Source organism: Montipora foliosa, chromosome 6 (genome assembly GCF_036669935.1).
Source record: "Montipora foliosa isolate CH-2021 chromosome 6, ASM3666993v2, whole genome shotgun sequence".
Classification (NCBI taxonomy): domain Eukaryota; kingdom Metazoa; phylum Cnidaria; class Anthozoa; order Scleractinia; family Acroporidae; genus Montipora; species Montipora foliosa.
Genome location: NC_090874.1, coordinates 58,843,584 through 58,863,583, shown reverse-complemented (window position 1 = coordinate 58,863,583; position 20,000 = coordinate 58,843,584). Strand labels below are relative to the sequence as shown.

General features: G+C 38.6%; 2 protein-coding genes and 2 long non-coding RNA genes across 4 annotated transcripts; 3 read left to right on the top strand and 1 right to left on the bottom strand.

Annotated features, from left to right (window-relative positions):
• Positions 1 to 873: 873 nt before the first annotated feature.
• Positions 874 to 3,598, top strand: LOC138006087 (G-protein coupled receptor 161-like). The gene has a single exon (XM_068852251.1). The coding sequence runs from the start codon at positions 916 to 918 to the stop codon at positions 1,957 to 1,959; it is 1,044 nt and encodes a 347-aa protein (XP_068708352.1). The 5' UTR covers positions 874 to 915; the 3' UTR covers positions 1,960 to 3,598.
• A 2,739-nt stretch (positions 3,599 to 6,337) lies between these two features.
• LOC138007946 (monocarboxylate transporter 10-like) lies at positions 6,338 to 16,813 on the bottom strand. Its single transcript, XM_068855082.1, has 4 exons — positions 16,553 to 16,813; positions 8,988 to 9,583; positions 6,885 to 7,254; positions 6,338 to 6,567 (listed from the first exon to the last, which is right to left on the bottom strand). Exons 1-4 carry the CDS (start codon positions 16,803 to 16,805, stop codon positions 6,386 to 6,388), a joined length of 1,401 nt encoding a protein of 466 aa, XP_068711183.1. The 5' UTR covers positions 16,806 to 16,813; the 3' UTR covers positions 6,338 to 6,385.
• LOC138007947 (uncharacterized) lies at positions 11,353 to 13,282 on the top strand. The gene is made up of 3 exons (XR_011124141.1): positions 11,353 to 11,643; positions 12,531 to 12,617; positions 13,034 to 13,282. It is a non-coding gene; the product is annotated as an uncharacterized lncRNA (long non-coding RNA).
• Positions 16,061 to 17,429, top strand: LOC138007948 (uncharacterized). Its single transcript, XR_011124142.1, has 3 exons — positions 16,061 to 16,393; positions 16,934 to 16,991; positions 17,322 to 17,429. It is a non-coding gene; the product is annotated as an uncharacterized lncRNA (long non-coding RNA).
• The last annotated feature ends 2,571 nt before the right edge of the window (positions 17,430 to 20,000 follow it).

Sequence of the window (20,000 nt, the reverse complement as noted above, 5' to 3'; positions counted from 1 at the left end):
GGTCCGAGTAGTTTCAGAGCGAACCTTGAGAGAGAATGAAAGATTCTCTGTTGCGTCCTTACTCCGTCGTCAAAACCTCAAATTCGGTGATTTTTACGTCGTCGTTATACAGAGGACCGCAAACGTACTTGCCAAACTCCGTGCTGATGTGCAGCGCGATTATTTATGCTCTTTTAACTAATGATATTATTGTTTTGTGGCGTCGTCGTTGGCGTAGACGCCGTGGTTCTTAAACTCCCTAATTTGTTTGGTTGACGGAAATCCGCGATCGAAGCTTAACTTCGAAATCAAACTCACCACTTGGAAGTTAACGATAGGTAATATTTGAATAATACTGCAAATATTCATAATCGCGTCGTCATTTGAACAAACAAGTCTTGGTTGATTCTTTGAAAATTCCCATATAAAAGCTTTTGTCATTATACCCTCAAATCATGTCTTTGTACGACATAATTCATTTACATGACGCTTAAGTATTCTCGGCGAGTTTGTATCGGCCCATAGCCGGAATTTCTCGCTTTCGATTACATGTAATATTACAAACTTTATTCTTCACCATTACTCATTTTGTATACTCGTTGGATCGACAAGTGTTTTAATGTTGGATTCTTTTCAGTATTTCATAATGTAAATGTGACAGCTTTTATGAAGATATGAAACTGACGTGTTCATAGCAATGTAAAAACTACGGAATATCAAAAGGAGAACTTAAATACATGAGAAATGTACCATCAATTAACCTATCAAAACACAAATCTCAATTGTTCTTAAATGTCGATAAAATTGGTCGGAGCGTATTGTCATTAATATTAATTTTCACAAATTTGGTCACAGTGGCAATATTTTAAATTTATCATATAATTAAGTAGAAATTCAAGCATTTGGTAAATCGTGGCAATCGCTGCGGCCAAAGAAATGGCGTCCACAACCACTTCAAACATTATCGAAGCTTTACTTCTTGTGGCGATTTGTATGGCTTCTGTTTTGGGAAATGCGCTTATGTTTGTTGTCTTCCTAAGAAGAAAACAACTGCGCACGATCTCCAATGGCTATCTTCTTAATCTCGCTTTTGCTGATTTATTGGTTTCTGTGCTCAACATGCCAGTAACAGTTGTGACGATTATGGAGCAAAGATGGATCTTTGGAGAAACCGCTTGCGATTTGTTGGGATTCACCACAATGCTGTCATTTGTTTCATCCGTCATGTCACTTGCTATGATCGCAATCAACAGATATTACTACGTGGTGCGGTGGAAAACGTACCATACAATTTTTACTCAGCGGAAGTCAGTACTGTTCGGAGCAACTGTGTGGTTGCTATCTTCGCTTATATCCCTCCCTCCTTTGTTTGGCTGGGCAGATTATCGCTATATCCCTGGGAAATCCTACTGTTTTGTATTATGGCCTTCTGACGTTTATTACATGTATTTCATGTTGACGATATGTTTCTTCGGTCCCCTTACAGTCATGTCTGTCTCATACTTTCACATTTTAAAATTTACGAGGCAATCAAGACAGCGAGTCGAACAACATAGAGAGGACAATCTTAAACCGTATAACTCGAGCAGAGAACAAGAAAATGGAAGAAAAATAAAGCGCTTTACTATGTCGCCGGAAGAAGTTCAAATAACCAATACTTTGTTGATAGTTGATGTTTGTTTTATGGTGTGTTGGGCTCCGTTTGCAATCACGATGTTTATTGATGTTTATCATCCCAACCCATTGCCAAGAGCCATTGACATTGGCACCCTTTTACTAGGTTATGCCAATAGTATGTGCAACCCTTTAGTCTATGGAACAAGGAATCAGGCCTTTAGAAGGGAACTATATCGCCTCTACAATGATTGTATCTCGCTGTGTTCAAGGAAAAGCAACGTTACAAGCCTTGAAGTGCCTCACAGTGGAACCACCGGAGAGGGCGAACCAGAATTGACCAAATTCTCACTGAGACTAGTTTGAACGAGCAAGAAACTAGAAACAATATTAATTTAGAGATCTTTTATCAAATTCAGTATTGGTGCAGTCAATGAACAGGGGCACCCAACATCAATTTCCGGAAAATATCTGTTCGGAAGACGCTTTGAGATCTAGAATTTTCGTAACTTTTTTTGTTGTAAAATTTCTTGCTTGCCTGCCTGTCCTAGGATTTTCGAACATCTAAAAAATTGTATGATTGCCCATTTTTAACGGATTTTTACCTCAAAAAGGTCACCTAGAATTTTCGGGAGCCTTTTTCCTGGCTAAATTTTTCGAAAAAGTAAGTTTTGATCCCTAAAGTTTTCGGACCACTAGACTTTCAGCTTGGAAATCCGAACAGATGAAAACATTTTAGAGGATAAAAATATGCCTATATCTACTAAAATACGTTAACAGAGCTATGTTTAAGTGGTTTTGAACTATATCCTCGTTGGGTGCCCCTGAATGAATATATTTTATGATGAAACAACAAGAGGTGTCCCAAATAAACAAAACATAGTGCATATTTGGCGTGCTGACTTGAACTGCACGATAGTTTGGTAAGAATCGGGTTTTTTTTTTCGTTTTATGATTCTTTTGTAATTTTGTCCAATGGCGCTTCCCTTTTGTCCGACCTAGCCGGCCAGACCCGTCACTTTGCAAAGAAAATGCAACAATTTGAACGAACTTGCATGATAATCCCTCGTATTCTTCCGGAGGAGTATATATCATCTCCGAAGCGTGTTAATTTGAAGCGTTGTAGAATTAGCCGGTCAAATGGAAAGCGCCCTAAGTAAAGAACTTAATATAATTTATTACACGAAAGGAAAATGTCCTTGAGAGGTACTTGACAAACGCAGGTTATTGGTATATTTCCAAAGATTGAAAAGGCTAAATATGTCAAATTACAATTTAAAAATATGTCGTTTTCTGTTAGTGTCAATTTCGCCATCTGAGTATCCTTACAATATAGTGGTTGCTGCCACTATCGCTAGGGTGGTCTACTTTTGAACACGTATTTATATTTGAAATAATTATTATTGAATTCAACTTCATCATAATGAAATATCAGAGCTTAGCACGCCTAGATGTTCTTCTCATTGAAATCCTCCCCATTCGCTCTGATTGCGAAGGGCTAACCGCTGGAAACGTAAGCCAGTTTTTTTCACGTTGACAATTCGACCCTTACGAACTCTTTTTTAAAAAATCATTACTATAGAGTTTGTCACGATTTTAACATGAGTGTTAGAGTGTCTTAGAGCCATGATGAGAATTCTTTTTACTGACCTCTCTCAAAGCCACTGTGACTCGTTTTGAAAAAGAGACGAACAGCATTTTGAAAGAAAATAATTTCAGCAACGTTTCGTTTAGTGTACATGGACGGAAGTAACACGTTCAAAGAGCAACCTGCATTGATAAGCGGTCTGTACCTCCGTGGCAGTAATCAAAATTGGACAAGAATGAATCCTCGCCCAGAATCCGTTTTCGTGGATGATAGCAGCTTTTGAATAATACCCCATTTTATTTGAGAGGTTATATCGATTATTTGGTCTAAGAAGAATATTGAGCAAAATACAATCATTTTGTCGGATCAGTTCTATGTCGGAAGAAAATGAAATTTGCTAGTTGATGCAAATTTACGTTTTACAATAATAGATGTCAGGAAAATCAAATACTTTCAACAAAATAAACAACTATTACATGAGACGAGTGACATATCATGAATAATCAAGATCGCGGTGAGACGCTTTGAATCGGCTAAAGATAACAGGCAGTCAGTGAAACTCCGGCTGTCGACGAACAATGATATTAAATTCTTTTTTTTTTTGCGGTACATATCCAGGCACTGTCAATGACATTTGCTCATTATTTTGAGCAGTTTGTGCCTGGATCTCTAGGGATATTTATTTTGGCTTATTAAAAAGGGAAGTTGTATATTTTATTCCTGACATTTGTAGCGACAGCACTAAAAATGTGAATTGTTGGCTGTTGTCAAGATGAATAAGTTAAATAACTGCAATCAAATTCTGAAAATTGACTCTATCAAATTCTGCTTTGTAATATTAATTTGTTGAGCACTTTGAAGAAACTAGAGCAACTGTGAAATGCGCCTCGACCAACTCTTTACCTATCGTGGGTACTCTTTAAGCTACCTCGTACTTGATTCATCTATCTTTCACTGGCGCCAAACGAAAGATTTCGCTGAAACAACTGTCCGTATGTATTTCTTATAACATTTCACTGGCAAACCTTTTGCTTGACCATTCCCTAGTCTTTTTAGGTTTGTGAAAACACGATCATGTCCCTTTTTAATATGTTTTGTAAACTGTTTCTTTGCATTTTAATTTTTTCTTTCAAAAGGGTCAGCCAACTTTTTCGGGAAACAAGGCCATTTGATGTTAGGTTGTACAACGTACATTCTATTGTGTTGTTTGAACAATGAAATGAAGTCTATTTTCCCTTTGACTGAATTATTTGATTTTCGCCTTTACTATATTGCAAAGAATAGCTGGACTTTTCCCATTTTGACTTAACCTTTTTACCATTTCATGTTCCGTTTAGTGGACAATCGTTGTTATTCCGATCTCGCTTTGGATGGACTATCTACGTTTATCCTACATCATCTCAGCAAATATTGCTTACAGGAGCACCCAACGAAGGTGTTCCGCAAAGTATCTGTTCGGTTTGGGAATTCAGCTGGCTAGCAAGTTATTAATTTTCATGCTCTTTCGCTCAGGAAGCTTTCAATATTTTTTAGCATTTCAATCCGTGTTGACTGGGTGAGAACAGAAGAAGGTTACCGCTGGTTCAAGTTATCGCACGTTAAGAAAGAAACCTATTTTGACCGATTTGGCGAGTCGTTTAGATTCACGAGGTTCTTTGAGGGCTGGGAAACAGTCCCACAAAGTCGGCTGACTGGAAGTTCTCTTAACTATCTAGCTGGGAGCTGGAATTTCGCTCATAATCACCGTGGGAGTGCGGAACACCTTTTTTTCCCAGCAAAATTACAACTTGAAGTGTTTTATTAGCGTTTTCGTGTAAGTTTTTTCTGCGTACTATTATGCATTTTGAAACTAATTTTCGTTCACTTGGGGGCCCCTGTGCTTAACCGTTTGTGTAAGCACAAAATTATCGATTATCTACAAATTATTTACTATTCGTTCTCCTTAATACTTAAATTCGCCGCATTTTTTGTTTTAGCTTTCAGCTTGGAAACACTTGCCGCAGTCTTACAGTATATGAACTGACAAGGAAAATTTGAAGCCCGTTAAAGGGCCCATTTACACTACGGGAAATTGTTGGCACTGCTCGGGTAAAAACGATACGGGAACCAGAAAATGTGGTACTTGTTTCTCGTTTACACACCTCTTTCTCAGTTAAAAACGCTACTGTGAATCTGGAACGGGAGCCTGGCTAAAGTTTTTGACAAGCAGATAGTATACACGAGAACCCAGTGCGCATGCGGTACTTCTTATTAAACGTGGCTAATCTCGTACCCAGAGTCCTCAGGCTCTTTAGTTAGCGGGTTGTCGCCAGGAGAGACTGAGACGATTTCTAGATCGGCGCTTTTGAAGTTGTAACGTAACAGGCAATCAAAAACTTAACCGAATTTTTTTCGATTATCTCAGTCTGTTCTGGCGACAGCCCGCTGATGATGACCAAAGAGCCTGATGGCACGGGATTGAAATATGACAAAAGAGAGGCTGCCATCCGAGGCGAATCAATTTTTTTGGTACGTGGAGTACCATTTTTTATCCGAGCAGTAAATAAATGCAGTATTCAAGGTTTCAACCTTATTTAACTGTTATTAACCGAGCTGGAGGTCTGTTCAGAGAATCTAATGACCTCGGGCGTGTGTACAGACCGAACGCAGTGAGGTCTGTGCACACGCCCAAGGTCATTAGATTCTCCCATACAGACTGACCAAGCTCGGTTAATAAGATGTTTATTATATGGCAAACAAGAACGATTTCATTCGTTAAATGTACCTGGTTTGGGGGTGCAAAGTGATATTTTTCTTGCGAACAGCGATGAGTGGCGATGATCTGAACTTAATTCTGCCAAAGTTTGCTGGTCCTCATTACCTTTTTTTCACATCATGCTTTTTGGCACTTCCATAATAAACTATTGGTAGAAGAAAATACTCAATATTTTTGCATTTTAGTTTGCAACTTTTTCACCTTAAAACATTACTGGTCTAGATGCCGGTCGACTAGATTGAAAAATCTGGACCGCGGTCAATATCCATTCGATTTCAGCCAATCAAATTCGTGAATTTGGGTAGTTCCTAGTCCCTGTGATATAGAACCATATAATAAATGATAATATCAACAAAAAATATCGATGCTACGCCGCTTGGTTCCTATTTGTCTGCTTTAATTCCAAAGTTCGTCTCATTTTTTGTTTCAGATCATTTTCAGCTACTGTCTTACAAAACAGTTTCTCTCTCTAAAAGGTGCCCTATGGATAAAAGTTCCACCTGTAGAATATTTGAGTTATTTCGATAGTTAAAACAACATAAGAAACAGGGAACTGTAGCTGCAACGAAGACAAAAGCGGCTGACATATAAAATGCAGGAGCGTAGGAATCCATTCTATCAGCAACAAAACCTACAAGGAATGGGAAGAAAATACACTCAAAGGTCATTATCTCGCAGGCTTATTCAAAAGGAAGATAAGACGAATGAAATAAACTATAATATAGCTCAAAGCGCGGGATAGTCAGGTTGGTTTAGCGGTCATATACTACTTGACGGCCATGCTTTTGTTGGATTAAGAGATGAAGTCTACGTATACAATTATGAACATTTGATTGTTCTTTAACTGACCACGACCTCTTCGGCCCTGCTACGTTTAACAAAAACGATCCTACGGGGTTTTTTCAGTGGTCTTTATTTATCTCAATTTTGCATTATTTCAATGCTTACCGGCAATGGGTGGCCCTGCAGCCATACTCGGTGACGTGACTCCGAGCCAGAGGCCGAAAGCCCTTGAAGTGAAATGACTTTTCACGCAGCCAATGACCTGAAAGTTAATAGAGGAACCATAGCAACCGTCACAAAATCCGAACACCAAAGAGTAGGCAACAAGCTGGTAATATGTGCTAGCAAAAGGAAGCAGGCACATTGCACCACTGATGATGTACAAAGCTCCCTGAGTAATGGCTTGAGCAGTGATGAATTTCAAGTCGCACACTCGGCCAGTAGTAATTCTTGCTACCGCTGAAGCGAGACCCATGTAACAGAAGAACATAGCAGATTTATCAGCTGATAGTCCTTGCTGCTCAGCATACTTTACCTGTGTTAAAAAAGTGATTTTAATAAACAGGTTGTAACTAGTTAAATTAATTAAATTCCGAAAGATATTTCAACATGCACTGTTTCGGCGTTAATTGCTTTACTGTGTTTGGTGACTAACTTAATTGTTGAAAGATATAGAAGTAATCCTAGCACATTTCTTTCATTTAACTTAAATGTCACGCACGACATTCGTAACCAATCAGGCTCCAGTTGTTCAAACGATGGATAGCGCTATCCGGCGAATAAATCACCATCCACTGGATAACTCAATTGGTTTTGCTAGTGTTTATCCTCTGAATAGTGATTTTTTCGGTGGATAGCGCTATCCATCGTTTGAACAACTGGGGCCAGAAATAAAAGAGAAATCAATCACAACTTGCTAGCACGTTTTGCGTTCTAATTGGTTCAAGTGGCTCGTGTTGAGCCCTTTTAATAAGCTGCGGAAGGCTAAAACTATTTTCTTTCACAAATTGTTCACACCTATCAAATAGACATTTCCAATGAGTCCCACCCAGAAGGCGGGGGGGGGAGTTTGGTCCTTGTTCCCTTTAAAAATTTGCTTGTGTTCCTTTGTTCCAAAAATTACTTTCAAACTTGTTCCCACCTTTTTGATCCCTAAAATTGTTTTTGTTCCCTTGTTCCCTAATTTGTCACAACACCAATGCTATATGGAAAGCAATTCGTAGTTGTATTCCCAAGAAATCAGCTCCTCAGAGAACTTTGGGTAGGACTTAATGATTTGAATAACTTCTTTGCAAGCGATGGCAGAAGGACAACCGAGAAAATTAAAAACCTGTCCAGGAGCCCATCACCCGGAGCGTGCAACTTACCTATTTTCGTGCAACGGCGTTTTCACAAGTAAGGTTATTTTTAGATACGCCTTTCCCGCGAATTAGTTTTCAAAAGCCAATCAGAAGCGGTGCATAATTAATAATAAACTGTTATTAATTATGCACCGCTTCTGATTGGCTTTTGAAAACTAATTCGCGGGAAAGGCGTATCTAAAAATAACCTTACTTGTGAAAACGCCGTTTCACAGACGCTGTATGGAAGTTGCACGCTCCGGGTGATGGGCTCCTGACCTGTCTGCGAAAAACACACTTCTACCTTCGTCGACCCTCGCGATTACCTTACATCTGAAAAATTCTTTTTTGAACCTATCTGGATTCAGAACAAGTACGAAAGATCATCACATCTATTACGCCGAATAAATCTCCTGGAATAGACAAGATCCCATGTCGCGTCATAAAAGACAGTCTCCCTGCCACCTTGCCTTCAATTACATCTATTATCAATGCTCTTTTCCATTTTTCGCACTTTCCTATTGCTTGGTAGACTTTAATGGTGATACCAATTCCGAAAGATGGCGACCATGAAGTTCCTAGCAATATTAGACCTATTTCGCTATTGCCTGTGCTTTCAAAGACCTGTGAAAGAGTCGCCCACGACCAGTTAACATCTACTAAATAAATCAACGCCTGACGCCCAAGCAATGTGGAAATAACTTGAGAAGTGGAACTCTACGGAATCATCTATAATACAAACAACTGATGCTATCCTAGAGTCTATAGATAGGAAACAGTTAGCCGCCGTTGTTTTGCTAGATATGAGCAAAGCTTTCGACGGTAAAAACCATCATGTATTCTCATTGATAAGCTTCAGGATGTTGTTCTCCCTGCCGTTGACTGGTTCCTTAGTTATCTTCAGTCACGCTAGCAAGTAGGGACTCACCAACAAAACTTGTGGGTTGTACAAACCCAAGAATGCCACTCCACAGCAGACTGTCCAAGTAACGAGGGTTGGGTTTGTGAAAATGTCTCTGCACCAAGTCGATTGCTTTTTACCCATCACTATATCGCGTGTTTCAGTATTCACTAACTCCTCCGAAGTTGAAATCTCTTGAGCCGTGCGCCTATCATAAACTAAAGCTAGCAGGCAGATCACTGAAGCCATCCCAGCCATGGCTATGAACGTGTTTCTCCAACCTGTGGTATCCAGTAACAACTGTAGAAGTGGACCCATTACGAGCGCTCCCCCTGCAGGTCCACAGCTTACAATACCTGTGGCCAGAGCGCGCCTTTTCAAGAAATATCGAGGAACGACAACGAAGCTGGCGGTGTAGACACAACACGTTCCAAAACCTACGATGACGCTGTAAGTTAAGTACATACAGAAGATGTTCGGAGCTTGTGAGGTTAAAAGGAGACCCAGAACACAAGTAACTCCGCCAAATATAGCAGTAAGGCGACATCCATAGCTATCACAAAGATTAGCAGCTACTGGTCCAAGCAGACTGCTAATTGACATGTGCAATGATCCAACCCAGGCTGTAGAAAAAAAAGAAAAGAAAAAGAAAACAGGGAAAACAGCAGCCACCGTTACGATCTTAGGAAGATAATTAGATCATTTTCGTCCTCTTTGTTTTTCCTGTTTCTGCTTTTGCTGTTAATTAGGTTTATCACATATGCCGAAACATAATTACTGAATGCTGATTGGCTGAGACGGAGGACATTTTTTCCTTAATTATAATCGCGAGGGCACTTTTGGGGATTACTTGATCCTGATTGGTTAACGGTTGCTTTTTCTGATCAAGCGAACTGAGTTACATTTACAAAAGAATCTTCTAGGTTCTAACTCCAATTAAACTGCTTTTTGCAAATGTCCACAGATAAAATACATTTTAAGCGCTATTTCTGTTCGCAGCAACGATTTATTGAATTGAAGTCTAACCGAATGAAAGCGTGTTAAGTTGATTGTCATTTGTCGCGGCATTGGACGGGTTTCCTTCAATACTTTTGCCCTTTATGTGATAAACATGTAATCGCAATGTGCCCTCGTGCATTTAAGGACTAATTTCATGCGTCTTTTTAAATTTTTCCACTTTTGTGAAAACTTTAAAAAGACGCTTGAAATTAATCCTTAATTTCCCCAGGGCACATATACTTTGGTATTTTCATTACGCACCGAAAGAATTAAGAATATTGCACCATAAATAAATTAATCATAAAAATTGCAATTTCCTGGATTGTGATTGGTTATTCACTTGCCAAGTTGTTATCGGACACGGGGCGGTTGCTGGAAGCCTGGTTAGAGCTAACCTTTGGTTTAGGTGTCTCCCTAGAATATTTGCGAATACCCTCACTACAGGGCACGAGTTACAAAAAGAAACCTAGTTAATTTCTCTTAAAATTTCCCTGTAGAATTTTACCAGTATAGGTACCGATATAATAAGGCTTAATATTTTTTGGGTTTCAATTTTTGGATTATCGCCGTTACCATGGCAACATCACATCTAACGACAGGCAGATATATTCTTGTATTTGGCCTAAATTCCTTAATATTTATAGTTTCCTTCGGTGAATTCTACTTTATTCCTTGCCAGATTATGGTATTGCCTGACATTTTGAAGTGGTAAAAAGTCGAGGTCGTTCAGATGGTTTTGCCAATATTCTGTAATTTGTCATTTTTCTTAATATATTCGATTAGCTCTGACAGATTTTCACAACTATAGGTCATTTGATAGGAACTGTATGTGGTTAGAACTGAACCAATTTTTGAAAAAATTACCGTAGGGAACGCGAGAAAATTAGCTGTCAATTTTACAGATTTGGTCACGCTGACGTCACAAAAATCAGAAAAACACGTCGCGCGATTCCGGCTTTACAGGCCATACTAGTGCCCAGCTTGCACGCGGCCCTAAAACTCTTGGGGTATTCCTTAACAAAACCTATAGGCTTCCATGGTATTTAACGCTGGTTAGCGTTAACCACACTTCGAGCAACGCGGGCCAGTTTGTTATCGGACAGTTCAATAAGCCAATCACATTCAAAGTTGTAGTTTAAATCAACTAATCACAACCGTGGTTTCAATCACCGTAGAAACAGTGTACAGACCCCTAAATTGGGGCATTCTTTCTTTCAGAAGGACATTAAACAATTTACGCCTCCTTTGTCAGTCTTTTAATGCAAATTTTCCCTTTTTTTCATAACTAGGCTCTTCTTCATTTCTCGGAAACGGTAATTTTTATGATTAATTGGTAAGAGGACTTCGTGTCATCCAATTCGGTCTGTAATCGTACTGGTCAGGGGGGGGGGGGGGGAAGCAACTTCCCATACATTCTCTTAAATGAAATCCAAACGATGTCCTCACAACTTGCAAAGCAATCATGGAGGCATCAGTCAGCGGATTCGTGTATTGCGCACGAGCAGAATTTGTCATCCCGAAATGTAAACAAAACAAGAAACATGGCGGCCGATGTCGGTGCGAAATGTGGTGGCTTTTTTTAGTTTATACAACGATTTTTTTTTATTTCGAAGCCCTTCAATTTGGAAAATTTACTTCTTGGTGGACGTCGTTTTTAACGCACAGTAGTTTCTTCGAGATCAAGGTAAGGCAACATTTTGTAAATGTGTATGACTTCGCATTAAAAAAGCCTCTTGAGCTAGTAAGCTTAAGATTATTGGCTAGGTGATAAAACAGGTTGGTGAGCAAACAGTAATTATCCCCGCTGTATAGTAACTCGCAATTTTCAAGTTCCACTAAATTTTTTTATCTTTGTAAAATGTCAATCGGGCGTTCGATTTATGGTATTTGTAGTAGAAACACTTAATACTCAGAGATAGACATACCTTTGCATGTGTTATTTGATAACTAAACCTACGTTTTACTTTGTAACTTTTTCCAGCTAGCATTTAGTACCGCCTATAAAAAGAAATTCGTACGCGAAAAGAGAATATTGTGAAAACCAGCTTTCATTGAGGAAGAGTTCTTTTGCTTGCATTGTTTGTTTTCAACTTCAATTGCATTACTTGTCTTTGAGGATTTTCATTGATACTCCTGGTGCGAGATCGGCAGGTTAGTTTTGCAGGTTGCAGGTTGCAGGTTGAAATTTACTGTGACTGTTACATGAATAGCTAACCTTAGGCCTAATTAGGCCTAAAAACGTTTCTTTAGGCCTCCTTAGGCCTAAAAACGTTTCTTTAGGCCTAATTAGGCCTAAGGTTAGCTATTCATGTAACAGTCACAGTAAATTTCAACCTGCAACCTGCAACCTGCAAAACTAACCTGCCGGTGCGAGATTCCTAAATAAAAGCGATGGAGTGCTCATCAGAATTTAAAACAAAGCCTTAAAACGAATTAGAATAGTCATTTCAACAAACTTCTGTTTGGCTTTATATAGTCTTTTTAGCCAGAAAGGTACTAAGGTAAACTCTATATATGATCAGGTTAGTTTTTGTTGTTTGTTATTTTTTTTATTTTTTTGCCACACCACAGACATAATACAAAGATAAGGAATAAAGAAAAAGAGAAAAGAAAGAAAATTATAACGAGAAGAGACGAGAAAAAAGAGTTTTAAACATTGTAAGTGGTTCAGAGTCATGGATTTTAATTGTGTTTCGGTCAAGCCAGAATGGAGCACACCTGTCACTTTTTCTAGGATTCCCCCTGCCCACCCTTTGGTTTTGGTTATAAAATTGTCAAACCAGTTTCATTTTCATTTTTCTTTGCTCCACTTTGTGATGACACTGAGACAACAAAAAATGAGAATTAAATTGGTTGAATTAAAAGTTTTCTAATCAAGGTTTTTTTTGTCTGGAGCAAATATACACAGTTTCAATTTAAGCAATTTGTATTTCTTTCTTGGTGAAGTCAGTCCTCTTTCATCTAAAAGGCTTTCCTGCCATGTTCTCACATTCTGTCTTCCACTGCATCCACAGTGCCAGTTTCAGCAAGCAAAATTTGTCTATCGTTGACATTGTGTTTTTCATTTCTTACAGGAGAAAATAACAGTTGGATTGTTCTATCACCACTGATTGCAATTTTCCAGCTGGGAGAGAGTTTTGTTATCAATAAAGAGTATAAATGGGCCATGTCAAGACGATGACATGCCATTATGGGGCGGACATTTCATTAAGGGTTGATCACTGAGTGTTAGCTTGTTGCGCACGAAAATGTTTGAGGCCTTGACTGCAAAAACAAATAAACAAATAAAATTCTTGTTTCTGGTCGTTGACTGGACATCACTAGTAGAAGTCACATTGTCTCCATTGTTGCACGTAACATGAAATGTACTGTTCAAGAAGTTGGACATGTGGTGTGAACAGCCATATGGCTGGACACACTTGATGTTTGCCTGACGTGAACAGCAGGGAATATATGCTATTTTACCCGTCTCATAATTCATGTGGTTGTCTCTATCCCAACTGTATTGTTCAAAACACACATGTTCAGGTTGGCTTCATAACTTCCCCTACAGGCAGTTAAGGGGTAACTGCCTGCATCATTGATACAGCCAACCAAGCAGCAGTTGTAGCAAATGGGAAGGTATGTTGATAGTGGTAGTGGAATTCCTGTATATACAAATGAATTCCTTGAATTTCAGTTTGTGTTACACATGAAATCCACACAATGTTGAATTATTCCTCGTGTATTTCCTCAGTTTTTAACTTAACTGTTTAGCTTCATAACTTTTTCAAAAGCACATGGTCCTCTCTCTGACGTCACATGACGTCGCATACAGTGTCCAGTCCTCTGGCGGATTTCTATATCTAACATTTGCAGGGTCCAAAGGAGATCCTCATGGTCCAACCTGAGGTCACTCTTCTTTCTCAAATTTTCTACCAAATAATCAATTTTTAGTTATCCCTGTTCAAGCTGAACATTCGCAGTTCACGAGATAGCTAGCAGGTGTATGCTTCAATTGCTGGAGTTAGGGTCACCAAGATGACAGATAGGCTTGGTACTCTACCCCTGGTAAAATACTTGTTCTGGAATTTGATGTTACAATTAGTTCCAAGAGACACTGCACGTTCCCAGCTGAAAGGATTGCAGCTGACGTTCAATATAGGACAGCCACTATCAGACTCCTCAAATTCTCTGATATAATTCATCTTGAAATTCTATCTTTTGTTTATCAGTGGCACCATAAACTAAGCCCTTCTAGATTTGTTAATTTTTTTAACCCGGTATCTTCTATTCATTCATATAATACACATCAATCACAGATTGATAATCTGTTTGTTACATCTGTTCATACCACTCAATGCAGTATTCATTCTCTCAGTTACACTGGTCCAAAACTTTGGAATTCTTTATCCATTGATGTTAAGAAAATCAAGCTGTTTTCCAATTTTCATCAATATATCAAAAATTCTGTGATTGGTGGTTATAATACTATAATTTATTGATTCCTAATGTTTTACAATTATGTAATCTTTAACTGTTATTTAATTAATAAAGTAATACTTTTTATCTAAAACAATTCTTTTGCATCTCTTTTCCTTGACTCATTCATTTCTTGTTTTGGGTCACCTACTTGGTTAGTTCAATGAACGAACCTACAATTGCAAAATTTCTTTTTCTTGGCAATCCCTTGATGTTATATTTTAAGCACTAATTTGTATTAATTATTATTTCTGTCTGAACATAAATAAAAATTGACTTGACTAGGACAAATTCAAGAATGGAAAGTAGCACTTTTGGTAGGTCGAATGAAGTAACATTTTTTTTAAAATATTCTTTCCTTCAGATCTCCCCAACCCAAAACATCCCGCTGATATACAGGAAAGTTTGCAAAAGCAGTTTTTCGTGTTTCGGCGAGAAGAACACGTTTCCAGTAGATATTGTGTTGAATTAAATTAAACGTGGTTGCTTCGACGATGTTTGTCGTGATGTTTTGGAGCCATCGAACAACAGGAAGAGGTCCTTAGTGAATAAATTACACTGATTACCGTCTAAATCCTAAAACTTGGATATCCGACGATGCATCGGAAACAACTTGAAATATTTGGGTTCCCCTGAATAAACGGATTTATGTCGAGTAAACTAGCTACGCGGACTACGCATTCAACTCGTACTCGTAAATTATTTGTGTGAGTTGTGCCTCACGGGAAGCTTCAGAGCCATTAGGGAACGAGTCAGCTATGAACGTTTTCTCAACTTCACTTCGTGATAATAGCACCAACAATAAAGCCAACAGACACATAGTTTTTACAGAGATCGCCATCTTTTTAACATTCGAAAACACCTGAAAGGAGGTCTGCTATCGACTGTCTCTGCTATCACAAAGAGCGCCCGCTCAAAAATATCCCGCTGACCAAGATTACCGCTTAGCAAGTTGTGAGAACATCGTTTCTCAGTACCAGGCCTTTTTTCTATCCCCCCCCTGGTACTGGTGATTAAGAAATCGGATTCCGATCTTGTTAGCCGTATGATTACAGACCAGATTGGATTCCACTCAGACGTATTACCATTACTTACTAGCTTACAAAATTTCACCACGCAAGCAGATTGCGCACGCATATAGAAACACCTATTCCTAACCGAGGCAGCGTTTACACGAACGCGTAACGTACCGCATCGTTTTCGATGCGGTTATGCCTTCTGTTTACACGAGACCGTTGGCGAAACCGGGTGGATTTGAAAACGCTACCAAGAGTGGAGCGTTTTCAAAACGAGACGGCTTCATCTGTCGTGTGAACGGCGAAACGGCATCGATTTGAATACGGTTACTATTATAGCGCGAAATTTGCATTTTTCGATTCAAAATGGTTAATTTTTGCACGTTTCGAAGTAGTGAAAACGTGCCGATGTGAAACTGTGTTCGTGTAAACGCTGCCCGAGTTCGAGTGCCGCATTGTTTGGCACGAACTTTCTGAACGAGATCTTTGAAAATGTTATTAGCAGGTCGTGCTGTTGAATGCAACCCGCTGAATTGGCCAATCATCTAAGAGAGATATAATGAAATTCACAATCTATCCGCTCTAATTTATTAGTTTCCTCACACTGTAATAATTTCAGCCATAATTAGTAGGCCAAGGCTTTTTCAATTTTTTAGATTTTTCATTAAGCTCGGAGTACTTGTGGTTTATCTCTTCGCCCTCTCTTATTCCGGCTTTCTATAGTTCCCGATATTTTTATTTAATACCCTGCAATATTTCTCATATATCTTTTGATGTTTTTTGGCATTAGGTTCCTCCGCAATTTCAATATGTCCTTTCAATCCTGTATTGTCTACGGTACAATTCGGGGAAAATGTCATTTGAATCGTGATTGCACTTTCTCATTTTTTTTCTTTTATGCAGGGTTCTGAAAAATCTTGTTTCCTCACGCTGACAATTGTGACAGGTGGACAGTCTGTAAGTTGTTCTATTTGTTTAATAACAATAATAAATGATAACAATAATTAACGAAGGAAGCTTAGAAGAAAGAGTGAAAAAAATTGTGATGAGATGTAACATAATTGTCCGAAGATATAGGCATAATTCGCAGTAATTATTATTATTTCCAAGACTCACCCGTAGTTGCTTTGTCCTCTTGAAAATAACTCTGAAGAGGTGGGAATAGAACACCGAAGCTGTAACAATATCCCATTAACACGACATTGCAAAATGTTCCCGCAAGGCAAACCATATATGATTTGAAGCTATCAGGTTGTATTTCAAGCCCCGGTAGCTTGCACTCATCTCGCTCGGTCAACTTACACGACTCACTATCGTCCGTGGTACCCTGGTACTTTACCAAAAGCTTTTTGTTATGGTCTCTGGCCATTTTCCTCTCGCTTGCATTAAATATGTTTCTATATCGATATAATTAAGAATTCAAGTGGTTTATAAGTTGACTGTCAAATCACGTGTTGATTCGCTGCTTTGATAATTTGATGTTAACTTTTCTTTTAGTTTCTTAGTGGAAAGTTTCCGGTGAAGGCGAAAATTGCTGAGCGCCAAGTGCTCCAAGGTATCATTTCTACCTTATTTGAGCCAAAAGCAAAATGAAAAATGGTATGACATCTTGTGTTTGCTTTAATACTTCAATAACAGGGAATCTCTTGAAGTTAAAGTCTCACGACTTGTTCATTTCTAATGTTATTCTACGGCTCGGTTGATATGGAGAAACAATTCGCCAACTCGAACAAGGCTATGCGAGTCAAATTTCTTTCCTACAAAAATGCCGTTTACCCGAAGAACGAAAAGTTATAGCTCACCTGGAAAGCTTATCCACCTAGCAAGATTTCTTTTTTTTCGAAGATAGAGTCCCCCACCAAAACATGACACTTTTTCCCCCCAGATAAATGCCTTGGCTAGGCTAACCGGGTCAACTCACTATCGGGTCGGCTGTTCAAAGCTCCTCCTGAGTCTTCAGACGGCGAGCTCTTCACTCGGATGTACATGGAAACAGTATTGTAAGGTAAACGCTGGATAACGTTGACTTGATTAGGAGTGTTATTTAACTCTTTACCTACTTTTTCACATAAACATAGCCTGATATTTTCGTCCCTTTCTTCTTACAAGCTCTTTCCAACTTTTATTCTTATAAAATTAATCAAGTTAAAACTACAGATATACTAACGAAGGAAAGTGACGTTGTTTAGTATTTAAAAATTATTCGCCGAAGGCGATGTGATTATCGGTGAATATTGAGCCTGAGGCGAATAATTGTTTTAGTATAAATACACAGGTGATTATTTCAAAAAAGAGAAAAAAAAAACACTTCAACGCGAAATCATCTTCACTTACAGTGGCAAAACGACTACTGGCAGCCATTTTGTCCGTCGAGATGATTATCTGCTGATAATCCGAGATAGCGAGCCAATGAGAGCGCGCGATTTTGTATAATCACCTGTGTGTTTAGACTAATGAGTATAATTAAAAACTGGATCATTGGATAATGCAATTCCAGAGTTTTGATTGGCTAAGCCATCATGGGTTATGAGCCATTATACCATGATCGACAAACACGGCAAGCATGTGCGTGATTTTTTGGGCCTTTTTATTTTTATTGTAGTCTAGTTTTCTATATTTTGGGGGCGTTTTTAATAAAACAATTATTGGCTATCTATCATCTCATATCCAACGCGCGCTCATGGAATAATTGTTAAATATTCACATAATCCAGCACCCTGTCAGCAGAGCCCTTTTTAACTCGACGAGAAAGAAAGGACTCTGCAGAGATCGTGTCAAGTCTTTATTGTACGGTATTCGCAAGCTGCTGCTTGGAGACAGTGTCAAACCCAGGCCAAGCTTCGATCGCACTTCTAGACGTCATATTGATTTTCGTACTGAAGGCTGGATTTTGACCTTTGCTTTGTCAAATATATGATGCGCGCTTCCTAAACCGGTTTGACCGGAGTGACACAGTCATGCAAAAGGCCAGTGTATCATTACGACATTACCACTCAACCAAAGCATCAAACTTGGCCTTGCAAGGTCGTTCAACACCCAAGCCAAAAGAGTTTACTATTATTAACTCAAGATGTACAGTTCTCGTTGTTATCACTTCTCAAGTGATGACATCTTGAGACAACCGATAATATACAGTGGAACCTGTATATAACGGCCCTTTATTAAGCGGCCACCCTCTGTTAAGTAGCCAGATTTCAAAGTTCCGGTTTTTTGCTCATACAAACGCTGTATTTGTTACCTGTATTAGGCGGCCACTTCTATTAAGTGGCCGCGGCCACCCTGTAGCAGTCCTATATTTGTCTTTCTTTGTTATTATTTTTTACCCGTTTTAAGCGGCCACCATTTTATGCAATATTTTATTGTGTTTAAAATGCGATCCATCCTCATTTCAAAGAAATAACACATACAAAGCTAGAAGTGACCGTCGTACAAAATGATATCACGAGAGCAAAAAAAATGTCCGTTTTTAATATACTTCACTCTTAAACTAGCTTGTTTGTCAGTCATGTTATGGATAATGAATCGCCTTCAAACGTATACTCGCATGGGATTTCCAAACCATAACCTCCTCCTCTGTTAACTCACTTCGATGCTTTAAAGTGCCCCTGTGATAAAAAAAAAAAACACTTCCTTTTTTCCTTCAGATTTTGAAAGTGTGTTTGTTTAACACCTTACTTGCAAAATTTTGAGCTTTGATTTTTATCCAAAGGCCGTTTACTTTGAGTGTAAGTTTTGGATTTTCACGGTCCGCCATTACTCACGTTCAAAACTGACCGATTGGACCTCAGAGGGTTGGGTCCAGGGAAAAGTGACGTCAGAGGCGCACTAGCTTAAAATTTCAGCGTGTGAACGCAGCTTATTATATATGCAAAGCGTGAGTTTAAAAGTCTGAAAGCCCAAAACCCCCGTGCTGCATATTAATTCTGCGGCGTACACACGTATTGCATTCTTAAACTAGTGAGCCTTTGACGTCATTTTCTCCTCGATCCAGCTCTCTCAAGAACATAATGTTAGTAATGGCGGACCATTAAATAGGAAAATTAAGTTAAAATAAAGAGGTGTCTTTTTGAAATCAAGGCTAAAAACGTGGGTCACTTAGTGTTTTGTCAACATAATTTTGAAATCCAAAGAAAAATATGAATTGATTTTTTGCTCACATATTATACCGTTAACAAGGTGGCAATTTTGTTTAAAGTATTAATCGCTTGAAAGAGTGTTGATTGTCCCAGTGTTTCCTTGCATGATGTGTTTTTGTATGGTGCGCCTTTAAAATTGAGATAAGACCACACCCAGTCAGTATTTTTAGTGATCCTGTATTAAGCGGCCAGTTCCTCAAGTCCCGAACTTCATATTTTACGTATACATACATGCAATATTTATTTATTTGTTTATTATATACTCAAAAGATCATCCCATTTCTGATTGGTCATTTACGATTGCATTAATAGGTTGTAAGCTGAAATATCTGACAATGCACCATGAATTATGTTCATTTATTATCTTTTGAAAGTTCTCAAATAGACCTCTTTACAGTTGTGTGCCTAGTTACCTGACCTTTAAATGA